The sequence below is a fragment of the Podarcis liolepis genome, assembly GCF_965112155.1.
Source record: "Podarcis liolepis genome assembly, chromosome: 11".
Classification (NCBI taxonomy): domain Eukaryota; kingdom Metazoa; phylum Chordata; class Lepidosauria; order Squamata; family Lacertidae; genus Podarcis; species Podarcis liolepis.
The window spans coordinates 29,456,938-29,477,979 of record NC_139565.1 but is presented as its reverse complement, the minus strand read 5'-3'; the positions used below and the strand labels follow the sequence as shown (position 1 = coordinate 29,477,979).

At 39.4% G+C, this 21,042-nt stretch overlaps 1 protein-coding gene across 10 annotated transcripts in view; it reads right to left on the bottom strand.

Moving 5' to 3' along the window:
* ARB2A (ARB2 cotranscriptional regulator A) overlaps nucleotides 1-15,874 on the bottom strand; it is a 209,396-nt gene extending 193,522 nt beyond the window's left edge. For 3 of the 10 annotated variants that reach the window (XM_083465440.1, XM_083465441.1, XM_083465443.1), the window contains exons 1-4: nucleotides 14,575-14,611; nucleotides 10,308-10,431; nucleotides 7,726-7,827; nucleotides 2,187-2,287 (exon numbers count right to left, since the gene is read on the bottom strand). In XM_083465440.1, the coding sequence (XP_083321566.1) occupies nucleotides 2,187-2,287; nucleotides 7,726-7,827; nucleotides 10,308-10,431; nucleotides 14,575-14,607 (360 nt within the window). In that variant the 5' untranslated portion in view covers nucleotides 14,608-14,611. Of the gene's footprint in view, nucleotides 1-2,186; nucleotides 2,288-3,638; nucleotides 3,812-7,725; nucleotides 7,828-10,222; nucleotides 10,432-14,574; nucleotides 14,615-14,686 lie in introns of those variants that run through there. The other 7 variants (XM_083465444.1, XM_083465438.1, XM_083465445.1 and 4 more) reach the window with 6 other exon arrangements.
* Between the last annotated feature and the right edge of the window lie 5,168 nt (nucleotides 15,875-21,042).

Here is a 21,042-nt window from a genome sequence, read left to right as displayed (position 1 = left end):
GGAATCCCACCCCCAACACACACACATCTAAGAAGACAACTGGGAACAACCAGAAATATCTTACATGTAGCTACAATCTGCTGGAAATCAAGGTTATATGGAAGAGACTTGTACAGTATTGCAGTCTATTATCAAATGCTTTCCATTTAAACATTGATATGTGGAAGGTGCTTTATTCATCAAATTATTGTGTGAAGAAGCTCACTATGTGTTGATCATTTTCCCCATGCCACCAAGCACCTTTCACAATTTCTGATAGATTAGTAAAGATTGCTTCTTTACACACATGGGAAACGGCTTCCGTGCATTTGTAATGTCACCATAATGTCTTAAATATGCCATAAAGAACATTAACTTTTTCTGTTCTTCAGGCTCTTTAAATAGCAAGTAGGCTGCTATTACTGTTTAATTAAGGGCTCCCAAGTTAGATGCACACTGCTTTGTTTTGTAAAAAGATCCAGATTCCACGATCAGAAAGTGAATGATGTAAAATACATCTGTTGAATGGTCCTAGGCAACGCAAGAATTTCCCAAAACTTTGTTTCATTATCGGCTTGCAATTTAAATGTACATACATAAATACATTTGATTGTAATCCTGACTGCTAATAATCCAAGCTTCTCATATAACCACTTCTAAATGCACTATTTTCAGAGATTGTACAATACTGCAGAATGTTAACATATTGAAGATTGTAAGCCCAACTGAGCAGCAGTATAGGGCTGCCATACATCTGGAATTTCCTGGAAATAGCTGGAAATTCAACGTCCAGGCAGAAATCGCTGAAACGCATTTTTCATTAAAAAAACTTTTTCATTCAAAAACTTTTTTGTCCAGACTTTCCTTTTTGAAATAATGGCAACCCTAAATAATATTTTAATACTATTAAAACAACAGTGTTCAAACCCCTTGCCTAACGTGTTCAAAAATTTCATGTATGCTTTTTAACAAACACAGCACACTAAATAAAGGCCTCTGCTAGTCCTCTCAAATTTTGTATGGAAGCGCAAAAGCAAATGTAAGCAGAGAATAGACAGACACATAAAGGTTAAGAAGTTTCAAACATCATTCATGAGACATTAGATCAAACCAAGAAAAAACAAAACAAAACAAATCAGAAACTTGGCAACATCTTGCTATCCTGGATCTTGAACTATAGGTTTTCTTGCTACATGTTTTGTCTAGCAGGAAGTCTGATACATTTTTTAAAATAAAATAACAAAAAAGATAAAATGAAAGTTAGTTTTTTTGAAAATCCTAAAATAATATTACCTGTATAACATGTTGCTCAAAATAGAGCAAATGCTCTGTTATAAAAATCTGAGGTTAATTATGTATGTCAGTGTAAAACTACACAAAGCAAGCAGCATGCTATCCAAGATGAATTAAATTTTGAACAGAAAAAAATTATGAAATTATGAAAATATTATATTATGAAATTATGAAAATATTATATTATGAAATTATGAAAATATCAGTTCACAAGAAAACTTAGTATTCAATGATTATGGTATGTGTTTACTGTTCATTTGTTTGGAATTCTACACAAATAAGACTTAGGAATAGCTGCAAGGTATCATACTGAAATGGACAACTCCACCTTATACATACTTGTAGGTATCTTGGTGCAAGCAGAGGGCAAGTGTTCCTACAGGACAATCAATAAAGGACAGGACACCTTTTCTTGCTTATCAGATATACTCAGCTTGGTAACTGCCCATGCCACATTGTATGGTTGCTACACATTTAGAGCAGGACAGCTATGTTCCCAATGGGTCAGTTTACCTCTGCTTACAAGGCCATTTATTTCCATCATTTCCTTCAATTTAAAACGCAGTGGAACCTCAGTTCCCGAACACCTCTGTTGTGGTACGTTTCGGTTTTCGAACACCAAAAACCTGGAAACAAATGCTTCCATTTTCAAACGTTTTTCAGAACCTGAACATGCGACACTGCTTCTACTGAGTCCAAGAAGTTCTTGCAACCAAGGGGAAGCTGCGGCTTGGTTTTCGAATGTTTCAGAAGCTGAACAGGCTTCCGGAACAAATTTCATTTGAGAACCAAGGTACCACTGTACTGAACTTTCCCCTCTCACTCATTTAACCAAGTACAATGTTAATATGCTACACAACAAATATAAACACAAACATATACACAGCTGTATATTGCTTGTATATAATATATACCTCTCCAAGAGCTTCATAGCGCTTTTGGTTCCATCTGTGCAAATCTTCACGGTAGTTAAAAACAAATGGCTCTCCCGTTTTTATATGTCTTAACTGTCCCTCTACAAAAGAAACAATATTAGATTCAGAACATGAGCTTTATAAGTGGAGAGAATAGTTCACTGTGGAAAAATTAAACTGTTCACTGTGCAGAAGTATTCATGGGTTGAATGCTGAAAACCATGAGCAAAAAGACTTCCCCATCTCCTCCTCTTCTAGAAAAGCCACTCCTTGATAGCTGAAGGCCCTTTCAGAAGGACCTGGGATGGGACATGAGTGAGTGCTGGGCAAAGGGTAATCAGGAAAATCTGACAAAAGCACCTTGCAGAATACGGGTCGAGAAGCTGAGGAAGGTACAGGAAATTCCCTACAGTGAGCATCTTTCCAATTCTCAGAATCTAATTCTATGAGGATATTCAAAGAAAATGGGCAATACTATAATAAGCACACATTTCTAGATCAGATTCACAGTAGGTATAGGAAGACCCAGAGAAAATGAAATGCTCTCTAAAAAAAAAACCCCAGCATTTATTTTTCAGTGCTCCTACATATTTGGCCGAAGCTGAAATTCAAATATAAGATTTGATAATTAAGGAAGCCATCCTAATCCAAATCTGAATAGCATGTACCATGCTAATATTGAACACTGTGGATCTCAGACTATAGGGCAATATTCACAATGCTATTGTATCAATTAGCAATGTGTATCACTTATACTAATGTTTTCCTACATCTTTGTATCTTGAAAAAATGTGTAAAGCAGCTAGAGAAAAAAGTAACTTAACTGACACACTGCATTTAAATGGGAAAACAAGTACAGGTGAAATCTAAGAAGTCTCAAAATATGGGAATACTATAATTACATTAACTTTGTGCAAACCATAACTATTTTCATGCATTACTGTTCTCTTCAGATGGTACCTAATTACTGATAATATCAAAGTAGGCTAATACATGACAAGATAAGTTCAAAGATCAAAGGATATGCAAAAATAGTAGAGAGCAGAAATGCTAGAAACTGCCAAATGTTTTCTCTGAAAAACATTTTAGTCACAATGAAACTTGAAAGAAAAAAGATTATTAAAAGAGTATCTAAGACTTATTACTCCAAATCCTGAAATATCTGAATGTAAAAGCAGGGTTTAAATTACTAGAAATTATCTTAATGGGAAAGATAAAGGTTAATTATTTTTTTCTTTGCCCCAGCAAAGACAGTTTTGTACATAAAAGTCTTTTTTATTATTTACTTGGAAAAGTCTTGAAGCCTCAAAATAAGTGAGAACTTTGTGTTATCTGCAGTATCTCTGCCTGTGAATATACTAATTACTAGTGTGAATAGAGAGAAATCAAAGTAGTTTTCTTTCTCAGCACTGTCATTACCTCAGTTTCAGTGTACTTTTCCCAATTACTAACCTCCAGGGGGAATGATCCTCCCCAACTTCATATCCAATATCTCAGGTCACATTACCCCTTTCTTCATGGCATATCATACTCTATGCTTCGTCCAAGGCTTCTAATTTTTTTAATTCTACACTCAGTTTCTATGCTCATTTTTAAGGCTGGTTATTAGTGAAGTTCCTCTCTCCCTAAGGAAATCACAGCATATTGTCTAGTAAGAATTGTAGTGTATTTTCCAGTTTTCTTAAGCGTCACTGAAACATCACTTACTAAAATTTCATTATTGCTTTGCCAATCAGAATAAGACACACCCCTTTCCTTCAAATACAGAAACATAATCAATAGTCAAAATGCATTAGTGCACACATGAAAAATTCCAGCCAAACATGCCAATTTGATGGAAGTGGGAGCAGGGATGTGTTCACTTGTCCTTAACAATTCTACTCAAAGTCTATATCATACATTCATATTCAGATTTCAAGTCATCTTAGCAATCAGACCTACACTATTAAATGTGCACTCTAGAAAGGAAACAGTAGAGATTGTACTGCTCTAAAAATAAGAAGCTGAAAAGTAAAAGTTGAACCACTCCTTTCAAATAGCATCACTTTCATGACACTTTTGGTTTCTAAGTACCTTCCTATGAAAGTCATCAGGGTATTAAAAAGCTAAGTGTTGCATAAATGACTACATTTAAAGAAAAGCTTTCCCCCATAAAATTGGAAGGTATGAGACAATATTAAGAAGCTCAAGGTTTTGGGTTGTTTTCTTATTCAGAATATAGGAACTACTTCATGTTAAGAGTAATACATATCTTTCAGTATGCTGTCTCTTACAAGCCACATGTTTTAGGGCCAAAACCCCCCATGTTATGGTTGTAGACAGCCTTTATTTCTATGACTTATCAGGACACTCAACTCAGTGATAGCCAGCTGGATAGCAATGGTTATGACAGATTTCTATTTCACATGTAGCATTAAGATTTCTAGGGAGAAGGCTACAGCTCTCTTGTCAGATTTCTGCTTTGCAATATCCCCCAAGGATATCAAGACATGTGTTTTGTACAAGGCTGCTTATGGAAGGTGTAGAAGCTTCAGCTGGTATGGCCTAACCCCAGAAAGAATTGGATTTTTGGGTGTACATCAATAGTCCATTTTTACACTTCCTGTTGTTATCTGACTACAACTCAAAATACAAATTTTGAACCTGAATGGCATGGAATTTACTTAACTTACATACTGCACATTTCCTATGCTTACTCCCTTCCACTGTGGAACCTCATACAAAGTGCTCCATGTATTTGCTGCTTATAGAAGCTCAGGGCCAAACTATGTTACATTAAAAACATTTTTAACTACCATCTTAGAATAGGCTAACTCTCTTCCTTTACAAAAAGCAGCTGCATACACACACCACCTGGATGTGGACTACTTGGAAAAGTAATTTAAACTCTCCCCAAAGGTACTTCCTTGCTGGCTTTCAGTGACAGATAGAGACTAATACTGTGTAGTGGAATCTTATTATATTTACAATGAAATGACCTAGTGGGTTCCACAGTGATTATTTCCTAGTAAATGTGTATAGCCTTTCAGCCTTCCTCTTGGAACCTGCTTACTGCATCAAATCTCAAGTCCTGAAACAGATGCAATACCAGAGATTAAAAATAAATATATACAGAGGTGCTTTAAAACTAGCTTAAGGACAGGACAGGACAGGCTTAAGGCAGGCCCCTTTGGTATACATAGCCTTAGAAGGTATGCAGTGTTTCCTAGTATGGTAGGGAATGAAGAAGGGGCTTTTTCTGCCAAGGCCAGAGCTTCACAGGCTTACCCTTTTAGGGCTTGTCTGAGACTTAAGTCTCCTAATTAACTGACTATTAGGAATCCAAAAAAGCCCATTAGGACATCTGCTTAACAACCTATTAAGCCAAAGATAAGTTACACAGAAGGCAGGCAGAAGACTCTTTTTATAGGGTGGTAAGAGTCTTTTGGATTAGTTCAGTGACTATACAATTCTCCCAGGCTTAAGGCTGAGGAACTTTCCTGAGCCAGCCCTTGGGCTAGCTAGCATGAACTGCACAATTCCACTTCAAAGTTGGGCAACTTATGGTTGACAACATCAAAGCCTTAATTAGTTTCCTAAACAAAAGCAATTAAAAAGGAGGGGGTTAATTCAGTAAACAGTTCTTGGGTGTGTTTTGTACTTTTAAATGTAAATTTAAACCATGGACAAATTATAAACTTGTTGAACATGGCCGCACAACAGCTCAATTTAAGCAGCTGAAACATAGTTGAACCCTTGCTAGACTACATGCATCTTGTCTAAGCTGACAATCTTGCCTTTTACAGTGTTCCAAAAATCTGGCTTCCATATGAGATCTAATACAAAGTATGATGAAAACCACTTAAGATTTTCCCTCCAGGGGCAACTCTGAGACTTACATGCTTTGTATTCTTAAAGAGTAAGCAGCAGCATAAATTGCCATTACTCCAACCATCTTCTAATAGCACAAGAATTTTGTTGCAAACAAAAAACTCTCTCAACTTGTGGAATGCTCTCCCCAGGGAGGTTCAGCTGGTGCCTTCATTATACACCTTTAGACGCCGAGCAAAAATGTTCTTCAACCAGGCTTTTTACTGATTAACATCCTATACGCTTTTAAATGTGTTTGTGGAATGGTGTGCAGGGATGGGGTATATTAATTTGTGGGCCCCCTATTTTATTATTTTGTGTTTTTATCTTGTATTTTTATGTTATGGACTACTCTGAGATCTACAGATAAAGGGCTACATACAAACTTAATAAAATAAACAAATAAATAAATTACTTCCAAAAGCTTCTTCATTTATTTCCAGTGAGCAATTGCATGCATGCAAAGCTAGACATAGGTCAGGTTCATGGCAACTCTGGAAACAATTCTCATTAAAATCAACTACATTTGCTTTGAGCTATGTTTGAGATCACAGCTGCTATGACAGCACAATATCCTGATTCCAAATATATTGCATAATAATACATTACATAGTAATATATAGTAAATAATTAAGATGATGATGATGATGGATTTGTTATTATTTCCCCCACTATGTTTTCAGCTGTTCTTATTTTAAATGTAAGTCACCTTGAGCCCGTCATGGAAAAATGTGGGGTATAAATATATAAGAACAACAACAAACACTGAAGTTAAGCAGGCTATCTACAAACTAACATGTTAGTGTTTCCCAAAGTGGGCAGTACCACCCCCTGGGGGCCAATGAGATTACCGTATTTTTCACTCTATAAGACGCACCAGACCACAAGACACACCTAGTTTTGGGAGGAGCAAAACAAGAAAAAAAATATTCTGAATCTCAGAAGCCAGAACAGCAAGAGGGATCACTGTTCAGTGAAAGCAGCAATCCCTCTTGCTGTTCTGGCTTCTGTGATAGCTGCGCAGCCTGCATTCGTTCCATAAGATGCACACACATTTCCCCTTACTTTTTAGAAGGGAAAAAGTGAGTCTTATAGAGCAAAAAATACGGTACTTACGGGGTACTAGTAGGCAAGAGCATGGCAGGAAGGCACTTGGTGTGCAAATGACTATCACTTGGGAAAGTTGATATTACTAGATCAAGTTAATCAATTTTACTGAATTAGAATTTTGAGTAAATGTGAAATTACTTGTTGCTGTATTGCTTTTATTGTGCTATTATCTTTCTTAATGGGTTGTGAAAACCACTATTCTGAATAAGGCTTTTGATAGTGTTCGGTAGGGGAACTGATGATGAGTTTACAGAACCAAGAGGGCAGTGGCCTGAAAAAGCTTGGGAACCATTGCCTTGGAAAAAATTGAACAAAAATTTTCAGTGAGGCACCACTACCATTCTGAGCAACTATGTTTAGAATGGCCCAAGGAAAAACTACAGCAACATAAAATGTGTTATTTGTGATCAGATGAAAACAGGATGTATTTGAATACTTGAGACTATTACTTTAGTTGCATTGTTTAAAACAGTTGTACAAAGAAATCAGACTCAAACAGCAAGCTATGAATCAAAGTTCTGGGGGGAAATATTAATATTCAATCACTTCTAAATGAGTTCTTACAGCATTCATTACTTACTTTCATTAAAAGCATATTCAAATCCTTCAAGTGTATCAGGAAACTCAAGAGGTGGCTCATCTTTTTTCATCAGTTCATCCAAGTCTATTCTAGACAACAAATCTGAAAAAGGGTGGGGAAGAAATTTGTCTTTCTGTAGACTGCAAATTCAGTTAATTACTTGCCCTTCTTCTTTTTTAAGTGTCTTTTTAAAAAAATGTATTCTAGAATACATTGAACAAGTTTTTATTTGGATTTCAGTACTCCTTTGAATAACAGATATTAGATTAAGCTGGACAATTATTAATCCATCCCAATGACAGGTTTCTACATACATAGACCATTTGATCATAACAAGAGGAACCAGCAGCAAAGTGTTGCAGTGTATCATAATGCCCAACTTCAGGTTTCCCCCAAAGATTAGTTGTTACCTCCCTCTTCTTTCTCAGTTGACTCATTTTGGCTCCATATCTGCCAACACTCAACCACAAAGTTTGCTATTGGAGGGAGTGATAATGCAAGAGTAACTGAAGCAATGTGAAGGCTGCCAGAGACAACAATGAAGTACTTTTGAATGAAACTTACTTAGAAACTGTCCAACTTTTCATTTCTACTATTCTTGTAATTTCAAAATCAAGGCAGTACAGTCTTCTACATTGCCAAAGGGCATATGGTAACACATCTGAAATGTTTTCCGAGGAACGTGTTATTTTGGGGGGGGAAGCAGCAGAGGTTTCCTCTATTTACTCTATTTACAGAGTGATGCTACCCCAAACTAATCCTTACTGGGAAGAAAAAGGATCAGTCACTATAAAATTTTGCTTTGCTGTGGAAAGCACATGGAACATTTTGAATTTATGCCAGTGGAAAGTATTGTTGGCATAACCACTAATCTGGAAGGACAATGTCAGAGCAAACAGAAACATGTGAAGTTAGTAATGTAGCAGGGGGCGATGGCTTAGCTCAGATCTGATCATCAAACAACATGTTAGTCCTACATACCAAAATGGCAAAAACACGCAGCCCACTTAGTAAGTAGAAGGCCCACATGAATAATCCAGAGATCTGCATGCTGAACCCATACACTAAGTTATTATTTGCTGTTCGTATACACAGTGGGCCATGGAAGCATCTAATGTGGGTGGGAACACAGTGGGCTCTTCCTAGCAGTGTGTTTCAGCATTCACTTGGGGAGAAGGCTTTGACCAGGTTGTTGGAAAGCACTGAGCAATTTCTGCAGTCACACTGTGGCTGGTGTCTTCTGTATAGTTGCATTATCAGATATTACCAGTCACAATATTGTGATTGATAGGTGACAGTGGAGTTGCAAAGGATGAGGTTTAAGCAATAGCCAATCACTCTGTACTGTTTTGTTTCCGTTAGTTTTGCTTTGCTTTTTGCACCAGTGCTGAATAGAATTTCACGTACACTATGCAATCACGAGTGTGGCTTATTTGTAACTTAAGATATTTGGGGCAGGGAGGGAGAGAAAAGCATTTGCTTTTCACTATTGTATGTCAGGATGGCCCACACACTTTTCATTTCCATAGCATATGTAACAGGAAACATGGAGCATATTGGTCCCATATTGACTAAAGTAAAAGATGTTCAATATGACTTGGATTCATTGATAAAATGCATCCACAATGACACATACATTGTCAGTGTCAGGATGTGCATCCATTTACTCCAGATGTTCATGTAGAGAACCTATATTAACACAGGTACTATCACAAGTCAAGAAATTGAATCTAGAGAACTTTGCTCATGCAAGGAAGGACACATATTCCCACCCCCCTTCTCAAATTTCTCCATGCTATTATAATCTGAAACCAGTTTTGTTATGGCATTATTGTAAGCTTAGAGAGACTGGGTGACAGTTAGCTAAGTTTTGCTCAGAACAGACCCACTGGAATTAATAAACATGACTACGGTCAATTAGTTTCATTTGGTCTACTCTGAGTAAAACTTAGTTGAATACCACTCATTACTTTTTCAGCAGACATCTGTCTGCATTATTATTCTGATGTCCACATTAACAAGGTGCCACCAAGTGCATCAAGGGTCCCTGCTTCAACCTGGCACCTTGTAGAGATCCCATTTCACCTCTAATATGCCCCAAATACCTTTGTGCCATCTCACTTCATCTCTGGATATGCCTGACTACAATGCACATCACTGAATCTAGGCTCTAAGAGTTTTGCAGCAATGTGAACTGGGTGTAACAATATTATTTAAAACACTGTTTTAAAGAAATATTTTACTCATCATTTGGAAAATAGAATATTGTATACAACACTGTATTTTAGTTTTCCCAGATTTCCCAGTTTTTCCATTTCCGGATTTGGTAGGAAAGACTAGGGGGTGCGTTGTTCACATCTCTGTATACAGGTAACAGCATTCCCACTGTGTGTATTGGCTTCCTTTTCCAGAGAAAGAAAAAAGAAACCTAGACAGGCAGTGGTAAGAAATGTATAACAGCTGAGAATGTGGGTTGCACTCATTTGCACTTGCTCACCTGTTTCACTAATCACACAATTATAGTTCATCAGAGCAAAGTCTACGGAGTGCCTATGGAGGAGAAGTTCCAAATTAATTTGTACCCTTTAATGCTGTAGTCTTCTCTTTTTCATCAGGACCTCCCTGTTGAAGCTGTGCCATGCTTATCCAAATTCTCAGCCAGATTAAAATAATGGAGGGAACATGCATCAATCTTGGGAGGATGAGCTGAAAAATTAAAGAAAGTTCAGAATTTGCAGTCAGTTTGGTTCCACTTCAGAATGTTTCTTGAAAATGATCAGCAGTGTAAAACTGTATTTAATTTAATTTATTGTATCTCACCTAAGGTACTCTACCTTGCAGTCTCTAAAATAGCCAAAACAAAAAACAACAGAACAATATTTCTAATATGAAACAATCCTCAAGTTAAAACCAATTACAGAAACCATCGCAACAAAAAACAGAGTAATAATTCCAACACAGCAAAGCACAAACAGGAAAATGATCAGCCAAAGGTCATTTTCAACAGTCAGGCCTTTACCAGCAGCTTGAAAACATACAGTGACAGGACTTGGCACAAATTGTTTGGCAAGGCATTCCACAGGATAGGTACCACCTAAAAGAATAAACAAGCTCTGGTTGTCATCAGCTGTACAGAGGTACCTCGGGTTATATACGCTTCAGGTTGCATACGCTTCAGGTTACAGACTCCGCTAAACTAGAAACAGTACCTCGGGTTAAGAACTTAATTCGTTCTGGAGGTCTGTTCTTAACCTGAAACTGTTCTTAACCTGAAGCACCACTTTAGCTACTGGGGCCTCCTGCTGCTGCCGCCGCACCACCAGAGCACGATTTCTGTTCTTATCCTGAAGCAAAGTTCTTAACCTGAAGCACTATTTCTGGGTTAGTAGAGTCTGTAACCTGAAGCGTCTGTAACCCAAGGTACCACTGTACCTTATAAGAGAGATCTGAAGAAAGGCCTCAGATGATGATCAAAGCATGCCGAAAGTAAGATAAGGGAAAAGATGTCCAAGTCCCAAGATGTTTTGCTTTAAAGTTTAATACCAGCACATTGAATTGAACCCTGAAACAAACTACCAGCTAATATAAGTCATGGGAAATCCACTATATGGCAATTTAAGCACCTAGCAACCATCAGTAACCTAGATGTAGCATTTTGTACAAATTGCAATTTCCAAGATAGTCTGTAAATCCAAACTGAAATCAGATGGTCTCACCACCAGCAGTACTTCTGTTTTGTCTAGATTAAGATGCAGCTTACTCCACCTTTTCCAGGCTTTCACATCTACCAACTGCCTCTTTAGAATCAAGTGAAAATTAGAGAGAGAGCTGGGTGTCATAAGCATCATGATGAGATTGTATTCAAATCTCTAGACCTTTTCTTTTAGCATGGGCACAAAACTTAACCTTAACCTTGCCAAACCCCATAAACCAAGGGGAACAGCAGCTGTTCCCCAGCAGCCACCTTCTGAGTCCTATCTGCAGGAATGAGCAGATATACATCAACACTGTACTCCAATTCCCTTCCCTTCAAGGTGGTCTAGAAGGATACTAGAGTCAGTTGGAGATTCAAGAAAATAGGGTCACATTTTCTTTATCCATCTCCTGGCACAGAACATAACCAAAGGTGATCAGGAAAGTTTCTATGCCTAACCCAAGTCACAAGACAGACTGGAAGTAATCTAGATAATCTAGATTGTTCTAATAATCTAGATAATCTAGAAGTTCTTGGAGCCGCTCCATAAAAGCTAAAATACTTTTTTTAATTGAGAAAAAGATACAATATTTTCTGCAAGCTGAGCAGGACGGCACCTTCCAATGGAACAGAATGTGCCTGTGCTCTAAGAGCAATGTCTTAACCGAATAGAAATGAATTGTGATGCCATGCATATATACCTAGCCCCAAGTCTGCAGGGCTTCGATTCTCTTCCTGCAGTAGTCCCCAGCTCATATCCTTAATCTTGCTCACCCTTTAAACCTACATTCATCCCGCAGCTTTTTGCCCACAGCTTCTTCTGTAAGACTGGAAATATCCAATATGAATTTCCATTTACAGCCACTTTCTTCTAACCTTATTTTTCCATCTTTTACCCACTCCCACTCTTCCTTGACTCTGTCCATCTCCAGTCCCACAATATCCGTGACACAAAGCTGTAGGGCTCTCCCCTTCTGGCCACAGCTGACTGTGCTAGGCCTCAACACTCAGTTAGCTAAAGCTTGAGATCCTATAGCAGAGCAGGATCATGATGATCAACATTAGCTTCAGAATTTGCACCCTAGCCTTCCACATTTTTGTCTCAACTATATCAGCTCCTTTTCCAACCTTTAAATTCTTTCTCATTCATCCAATTTGTGGGCCTCCCACAGCACACTTTTCATTGTGCAATTCACACATTAAGTAGACCTACAGGATATTTCTTCTAGGATACTGACAGAAATTCTCACCTTTAGGTCCCTAAATTTCAGCCACATACCATTTTCCTTCTGGAAACAAAAAACCATTTGTAGCATAAAATGAATTTTGTCCTTGGGGTGTGTGTTTACTACACCAGTCAATGTTAGCAGATTGGGGTAGTAAAACACCCAATTGTTTTGTCATAGGTCAGCGAAAGGTTAAGAAAATGTGTTGTGTGCCAATAGATTAGAAGAAACCTTATTCCTCTAACCCAGGGCAGTTTTCTTAATGGGGTCAGAAAAATAGACCACAAAACAGTTAATATTAGCTTGCTTTTATTGCAACTGTGATTTTATATTTTATACTTTTAATTTTATCTTATTAGTCAGTTGACCATTATAAATACCTGACTTGCTTTCAAGTATCTGCACTATTTTAATTAATATCTTGACATTCCCTCTCAACAGACAGCAGTTAAGCATGTATACAAACTCTTTGACATCAAACAATGTAAATGCAATGAACTTGAGGGAGCTCAGAAGCAGTAGGCAGCAATATATTAAAAGGCAACAGCTGCTAGTAAATACTGATATTAATTCCTCAACCTTGCAAATAATTTAATTAATTTTACTGATTTAATCTAGCATGGCCCAGACTGTTTAAAACGTTGATCTCATTTCTTGTGAGTTTTGCGTTTATGCTGCACACTAGTTTGAAATCTGATATAATGAAGGGTGTATGTGTGTGTGTATGCAAAACCAAGAATGACCAAGTGCAGCATTTATTTTATGCAAGCCTGCCTGAGTGCATTTCTCAGCCTCAATTTTCTGTGGCAAGTCCAGACATCTGTGAAATATACCCTCACAGCCCTGGCATACAAGCCCCCCCCCCCCCATGTTCTACAGGACTGTTATTTGTTGCTCAGACTCCTGTTTCAAGTCTCTTACCTTTTAAGTCAGCTTTGCAATGCCTCTACATTTCTGGCCACAACCTTTCCAAAAGCTAGCACTCTTTGCCACCCCCCCCCCCAAAAAAAAGTCAAGACTGTGGGAAACACAAAAGACCTGCAACTCACATGTTGCTAAGCAATACTACATAACCTACCCGAACCAGCTAGATAATTTTGGACAGAGCTCAAATGACTAATCTAGCAATCAGAAACGTACCAGGTGAACGTTTTAATTTCATTTATACGACAATTGTTTATGTTTTTACATGCAAGCCAAGTTTGGGAAAAGAAGTAAAAGATGACTCAGCATTTACATACTGTCAGGTGAAAAAAGGAATTCCTATGAGGGAGGGATATAGTGTGGGGAATCCAGCTGCTGCCTGGTAAAAGTGACAACAGCAAAACATCACAGCGCAGCGAGATCCTGATTGTTATGCATACATTTAAGGCACTCGGCTGAGCAGCAAACACGGACTATATGCCAAATGTGAAGAGGAACACATTTTTTAAAAGAGGCCAGTGACAGGCTCCTGCCATCCCTCTCCCTCCCTCTTCCCGGGGCCAAGGTCCTGGCGATCTTTTTTTTCTCTGAGCGACAAGCCCAATTCTCCCCGCCCCCAGAGCAGAGCGCCAGAGCCAGGAAACAACGTGGGCGAAGCAGCTTGAAAGGAAAAGGGACTCCTGTGATTTCTGACGCGGCGGCCACCTTGTACTTCCTGGTCGCAGCAGCCAACCAGGAGGAAGAACAAGAGCGAGGGCAGCTACAGCTCAAAGGCAGCGGCGCTCCGCCCGAGGTGGACACGCGAGGTGCCGCCACCTCAGAGGCGGGAAGGCAAGAGGACGGTGCCCCCGCCGCCTGTGGTCAGGCGCAGCTCGCTCCCTCGGCTGAAGGCCACGCAGCCCGCGGCGGAAGGGAGGCGGCCAGCAGCCGGGAGAAGGCGGCTTCCCCTCCGCCGCCTCCACCCGTCAGTCCTATCTCTTTCACACACGGACACACGCACAACACCTGAGGGAGGGGGGTGAGGTGAGCCTCTGCCATTCTCCTCAGCGGGGGGGGGGGGCGAGGGAAGGGGCGGCCGTTGGCGCGCGCAAACCTCGGCGCAACGGCTGCAACGTACCTGCTGCCGCCCTTCCCGGTGGAGGGGAGGGGAGGGGGCGTGGCCAAGGCTTGTTACCGGGAGACACGCCGCCGCTTCTCGCCTCACTGTTTTGTAATGGGGGGGAGGGAGGGTTGTCCCGCCCTCGCTTCCTTGCTTTGCCTTCCCCCTTTTTCCCGCCCTTTCCTTTCCCCTCAGCTCCACAGACGAGAGGCGAATTTCGAGAGTTCCACTTCCGGGCCCGGGGGAATGACGTCACACACAACCCGCGCGCAATCGAACTAAGGGACAAAAGGAAGGCGGGGGAGGGGCTTCCTTCCTGCCCGCCCGCCCGCCCGCTTCCTGCGCTCAGAGAAGTCGCTGTCAAGTCCGGATCGAGAGAGGGAACGCCGAGGCGTCAGCGAAATAATGCGCTGGGTCAACTGAGCATGCGCAGGTCCCCTCGGAGTCTGCTCAGTAAGAGCCGGCGAAGCCGCCGGTAGCTTTTTTTCTGCCCTCAGTTGAAGGAAGTTCCACCTCAGTACGATTAGCCAAGGCAATCAGATCCGTTGCTTGAAGCCCCAAACCTGCCTGGATGCATTTTGGCTTGCCTGCTGATGAAAGTGACCGTGTGGTGATTGGTAATATCGTCATCCCTAAGTAGTAGCAGTTGCCAGGACATTGTCCTGTTCGCCTCTGCATTGTTTCATCCTTATTTTGGACATTGTGGTAGATTGCAATGTTTAGCTGGTGATGTATTGCGATGTTAAAAACCAGATATTGCCCAGCTTTCACACATGTCGTGATTAGCGATATATTACCAGGTCAAATATTATGAAACAGTTATCACAATGCGAACTTCAAACCAATATATTCCCCAGTCTTAACAACTGCTGTGGAAAAGTAGTGATTTCCATGTTAGGGATCATTAGGAAAGGGATTGAAAATAAATCTGCCAACATCTTAAGGCCATCTATAGTGAGACCACGCACAGAATATTGTGTACAGTTCTGGCTGCCTCACAGCAAAAAGCATGTAGAACTGGAAAAAATTCAGAAAAGGGCAACCAAAACAATCAAGGGTATGAAGCAACTACAACATTTCAGGCTCTTTAGTTTAGAAAAATGGCGAGTACGGGGTGGGGAGGGAGATGATAGTGTATAAAATTATGTATGATGTGAAGAAATAAGCTAAATAAAAGTTTTTATCTCCTGTAATACTAGAATTCATGGCCATCTAATGAAGTTGAATGTTTGAAGATTCAAGACACTAAAAAGCATTTCACACAATTCATATTGAAAGACGTTAAAAAGTGATGTCCTGTATCCACTGTCAGAAGCAATATGTCTCTATATACCAGATGCTGGGGATCACAAATGGGGCAAGTGTGGTTGGTCAAGTGTGAGAACAGCATGCTGAACTAGATGGCTCCAGCAGACCTCTTCTTCTGTTGCCCAAGAAACAATGCACCTCCCATTTACCCTTGAAGGAGTTACCTGAGGTGGCAATGTAGCATTGCAGTGTTACTTCTTCTGCCAAAATGTACTCCTGCTGGACAGTGGGAAATTGGCCCACTGTCGAGTTCTTTGCCAGATTCTGGGGCTCAGTAAGTGTCTGGCGTTGAGTTCCTGACCAAGTAAGGCACTGCTTCCCAAACAGTGGTCCATAACCTACCAATGGGCCTTGGGCCACTTTCAGGTAGGCATCAGTGCCACAGCCTACCCAGTATCTCCTCACTTGCAGGTCTACCCCCTAGATGTGCCATAACCTTTTGGTGGGGCCAATGCCAGCTAGATGGTGAACTGAGTAGTGGATGGGGAGGGAAACACCTGACAGATACTGAAGTCATGCAGTTAATTCAATAATTTTCTTCATATTCAGTCTTAGCCTGGTGCAGCAAAAGATGTCACTGTGAATTTTTCCCAATTGGCCAGACTAAATTATACTAATAACTTTGTTAGTTAAAGATGTGGAAAGCTAGAGAGTAATCTAACACACATAGATATTCACACTGTAAGGTAATATGGATTTGGAGAAGATGCCAAGATAAATAATCTACCTTTTGCTATGCATATCCTATGCATTTTTCTTGATTCTCCTTGTACATTGCTGATCTGTGGGCTAAAAATAAGTTCAGTGCAACTTGGATTTGATGTGTGCTTTGAGTTAAGTGACTGATTTTATAGACTTAGAAATCCGGTGGTCCACCTGATACTTATAAGCAGGTAACAGAACATATAGAACTGACGTCATGGGAACTTCTGAAGTTTATTCAAAGGAATACCTTATTTAATTTCAAGGACATACGGGACATCTTTGGGGGAGGAGTTGATGAAAACTACATTGCCCTAAAGCAAGTCACTTTAACATAATAACCCATTTGGTTTTGGGACAGTGTGTTCCACATGATTTCTAAAATTCTGAATATTACAGGCTTGGCCTTATTTCAAGGAGCAAAGAAAGAAATTTAAGGCATTAATAATCCATTTCCTTGTAGCAGCTTGATGGAGATTGCCTTCTTATGGAGAAGGGATGATTTGCTAACTTTGGAAAACTGGTACAATAGGGTTTAGAAGGTTACACTTGTAGACGAATTAGCACAAGATGGTACAGTGCTCAGAGGCAGCATTACTGGAGATAAATTTTATGATCGACTGTTTCCCTTGATTTCTTTCATTAATTCCTCACCAGAACGTAGACCAACTTCTGTTCACTTATTTTTGTTATCCTGAACCTTATCTTGATATTTCAGATTTTCTTTCTTTATATATCATGTCATTGACTCCCTCCAAGGTTTAAAGAAGGCTGTTGTTAACTTTGCAAGTTCTGCTGATGTAATCAGTCCTTTATGCTTGGCATTTATTGATATATTCTTTCCAAAGTGTGTAACAAGGACTCATTGTTCATTTATGTATCCCCCCCCCTTGATACAATGTTTGGAATGTTTGGATAAGTTTAATGTTTTGTCTGTGGTTGTGTGTGTGGTTACTTGCCTAGCTGACACTCCCATACTCCTCCTTTTCTCCAGTCTCTAGTTCCCCTTTATGGGGAAGGCTTGCAGCTCAGCAGTAGAGTATTTGCTTTGCATGGGGTTTTAATTTTATTTTACAATTTATCTGGATGAAGACATAGCTGAATTCATAGTGACCAAGTAGCTAAGGGCATACCTCAATCTGTCCTCTTCTTCTGGATGATTCCAAACCATCTAAAAATATTATATCTTTGCTCTTCTGAATTACATGCTTTAAAAAAAGTTCCTTTTGTTATCTTCAAAGATAAGAGATTTTTAAAAAGAATAAAATACAAAGAGCATGAAGAACAAGGGTTGTACCACCAGTCATGAAAAAATTAAGGGCACTGATATTTTAATAATATCAAGCATAATCTATCTGAATGACAGGAAATGACATGTGATAGTCCCAGGGCAATCTGAGTACCACTTACCTTCATCAACCAATGCCAATCTCCTGGAAGTCTTTGTAGGGAAAGGTTATTTCCTGCCTTCTTTTGAATTTTAACAGGGGAAGAGTTGTAGCTGATCTCCCAAAGTGTATTATTCAAAACATGTTGGAATTATCACACTTCTTTCCTTATTTGTTCAGGTTTTTTATGCAGGATATTAACCCTGCACCAGTGTGGCTTTCCATATATTCTTTTTGTCAGTAAGAAAAAGCAGCTGCTGGGTGATCCTCTAAAGTGGGATTGCATGTGGATGCTAGATGACTATTAACATCAAACAAGGCAGGTCTTGCAAGCAGTAGTTAAATCACCAGTAGGTTCGGTTAAAGCTGTAATATTCCCATTGCCTTAGGAGTGCATGTGTAATTGCACCTGTGTTCTTGAAGTCTGATCATGCAAGACAAAGAATGCCCTCAGCTTTCAGTTATGCACTTGGTTGCAACTAGCACTTTGCAGGCAGCGATCACATTTCCCAGAATTAGGTTCTCAGGCTCCATGTGTCATGATAATGTTTGTATGGGATGGATTTTCATTTGCACTCAGTACTTGATCTGTGCCCAAAAGGGCTATTTCTTTGTTCACATTGAAGTGCAGACTGCCAAGAGAACATAAAATAATCTTTTCGAATTCAGGAACAGCTCATTTATTTTGGTTTCAATATTATTCTGTCAAGAATAAAAGGGAAATAAATATCCACATTAATTTTGCATTTACTAAAAAAAATATATTAAAGGGTTGTTTCCCACATTACAAATTTTGACACTAGGGGGCTCCCCACAAGTCATTTTGAGATAATGTATTTGAATCACTTTGAAGTATTAAATTGCGGTATATAAATACTATGCGCTTCTGTTGTTATGACTGCTACTATTATGCCTTTAAAAAGTAATGTGATACAGCTGACTACACATAGCTGGATTTCAGAAAGACGAGTACTGCAAGTTCTGCAACCAACTCAACATGAACAATACGGTTCTCAAAACTAATGAGATGTAACCCAGCATTTCTATGTAAGATTTTCAGGAAATGACATCTTAGAAATTACAAACAGTATATTTTGTCTTGTGCATTTTAATCCTCAGAGGAAACAGCACAACTATATGAACTAAGCATGTCAAGGTTTTGATCAAACTCTTCCTTCTTTTGTACTCAGCTATTTTCCATGGCCCTGTGGTTTTTCTATCTAGCTCAGCCTTTTGAATACTGATGGTGTAGGGTTGCCATATCTGGACGCAAAAGTTGTTGAGCTTTTTTTTTAGTTTAGCCTACACGCAAATTCCATATGCCCAGATTTTCTGTGGTAACCAAAACATTGTTCTGTTCTAGGTATATGTGTGCATCTAACCAATCCCAGTGGAGGCTGGTCTGCTGTGTCTATTGGGACCCAACCTTCCTACTGAAAATGTCAAGCAATTAAAAAAAAAATCCTCAAATTTTCAAAGCCACACTTTCCTGTCCCACACACATTTTATATTTCCCTGAATTTAAGAGGTGTTTCTGTTAATCTCCTGATCACTCTGACCAATCAGCTCTCCGAGCCACTCAGCCAGTCGTAACAGTATAGCTATGGCAATGAGGTCTCTCCCATCTGTCTCTAAACAGAAAAATCATGTGACTGATAGGGCTGCTGGAAAGTCAGCCCTGGTAGGAAATCTCTTACTCCATCTGTTGTTTTGAGGCCTGTTCAGTACAGCCACTAGCAGTTATATGAGGATTTAGGGCAGCTTCAAAACAGTCCTATGTGATAGGCTAATGCTGTCAGAACCATATGTTAGTTCTGAGCATGCTCAGAGCTGTTTCCTTGAAGGCTACAGAAGCAATAAGGAGTGTTTACTAATTGGAGGAAGGTTTGTTTGTTTGTTTGTTTGTTTGTTTGTTTGTTTGTTTGCTTAATATTCATTTTGTGACCTTGCTAGAGAGCAGGAGTGAGTGACCATGGAAGCAACAACAAGTCTTAAGTCTGTAATTAATATCTGTTTTTTTACTTAATCATTTTGTGATTATTTTTTTGAACTGGGAAATTGGAAGAAGTAGTAGAGGGTGGAAATATGTGTTGTAACTGACCCTGTTTCAATATTATTCTGTCAAGAATAAAAGGGAAATAAATATCCACATTAATTTTGCGTTTACTAAAAAAAGTTAAAGGATTGCTTCCCATATTACCAATTTTGACACTTTCCCTACATTCATTCAATAAAAGCTGCAGCAGCTGCTGGGTGCACAGAGTAAATTTAAAACAAATTTCTGTAGATTTAAAGAAATTCTAGATCAATTGGGTGGCGGACATGCAAAGCAATCAAAAATGTGTCTTGATTGCTCTTCGAACGAATAATTGTTTTTTGCATGACTAATTTCCCAAATTTTGGAAATATTTTTATGGTGAGGTACTTCTGAGATCTCAGTTTCCAAGGAATTTTAGTTGCCCGTGATATGTTAAGGGACCATCTGTATAAGCCAGTGCACATGGGCTCTGAATAGGACAAATGGAGAAAAAGCAATAATCGGGCTCTACGTTGGATGAAACATGATTACATGCATTGAAGGACCTGTGCAAGCAGTATGCAACCTGTCTTAAAATAGTTGGTATACTGCAACCATGTTGCTAAAATCTGCCACATCACAGCACAAGAGTGCACAAGACACTTTGCATCTATGCACTGCAGTATCACCAGAGTGACAGTGCTGTCCTGTTCATGCTCCATTTTGTTTTCTTAAAAGTTACATGCTTCAGAAACTGGTTTCCCCTCTGCCTCCCTCTCAGGTGGAAGTTGCTTTTCCGCCTAAAATTTATTCTACCTGTGTTTAGGAATGGCAGTTTTCACCTATCAAGTAATATTTTCAGAACTTCCATAAAATGAATTTTTAGCATAGTTTTGTCATTGGTAGGACTTACAAGAGCTAAATATCAAGGATGTTGGTAAAGAGTCTGCCAGCTGAGA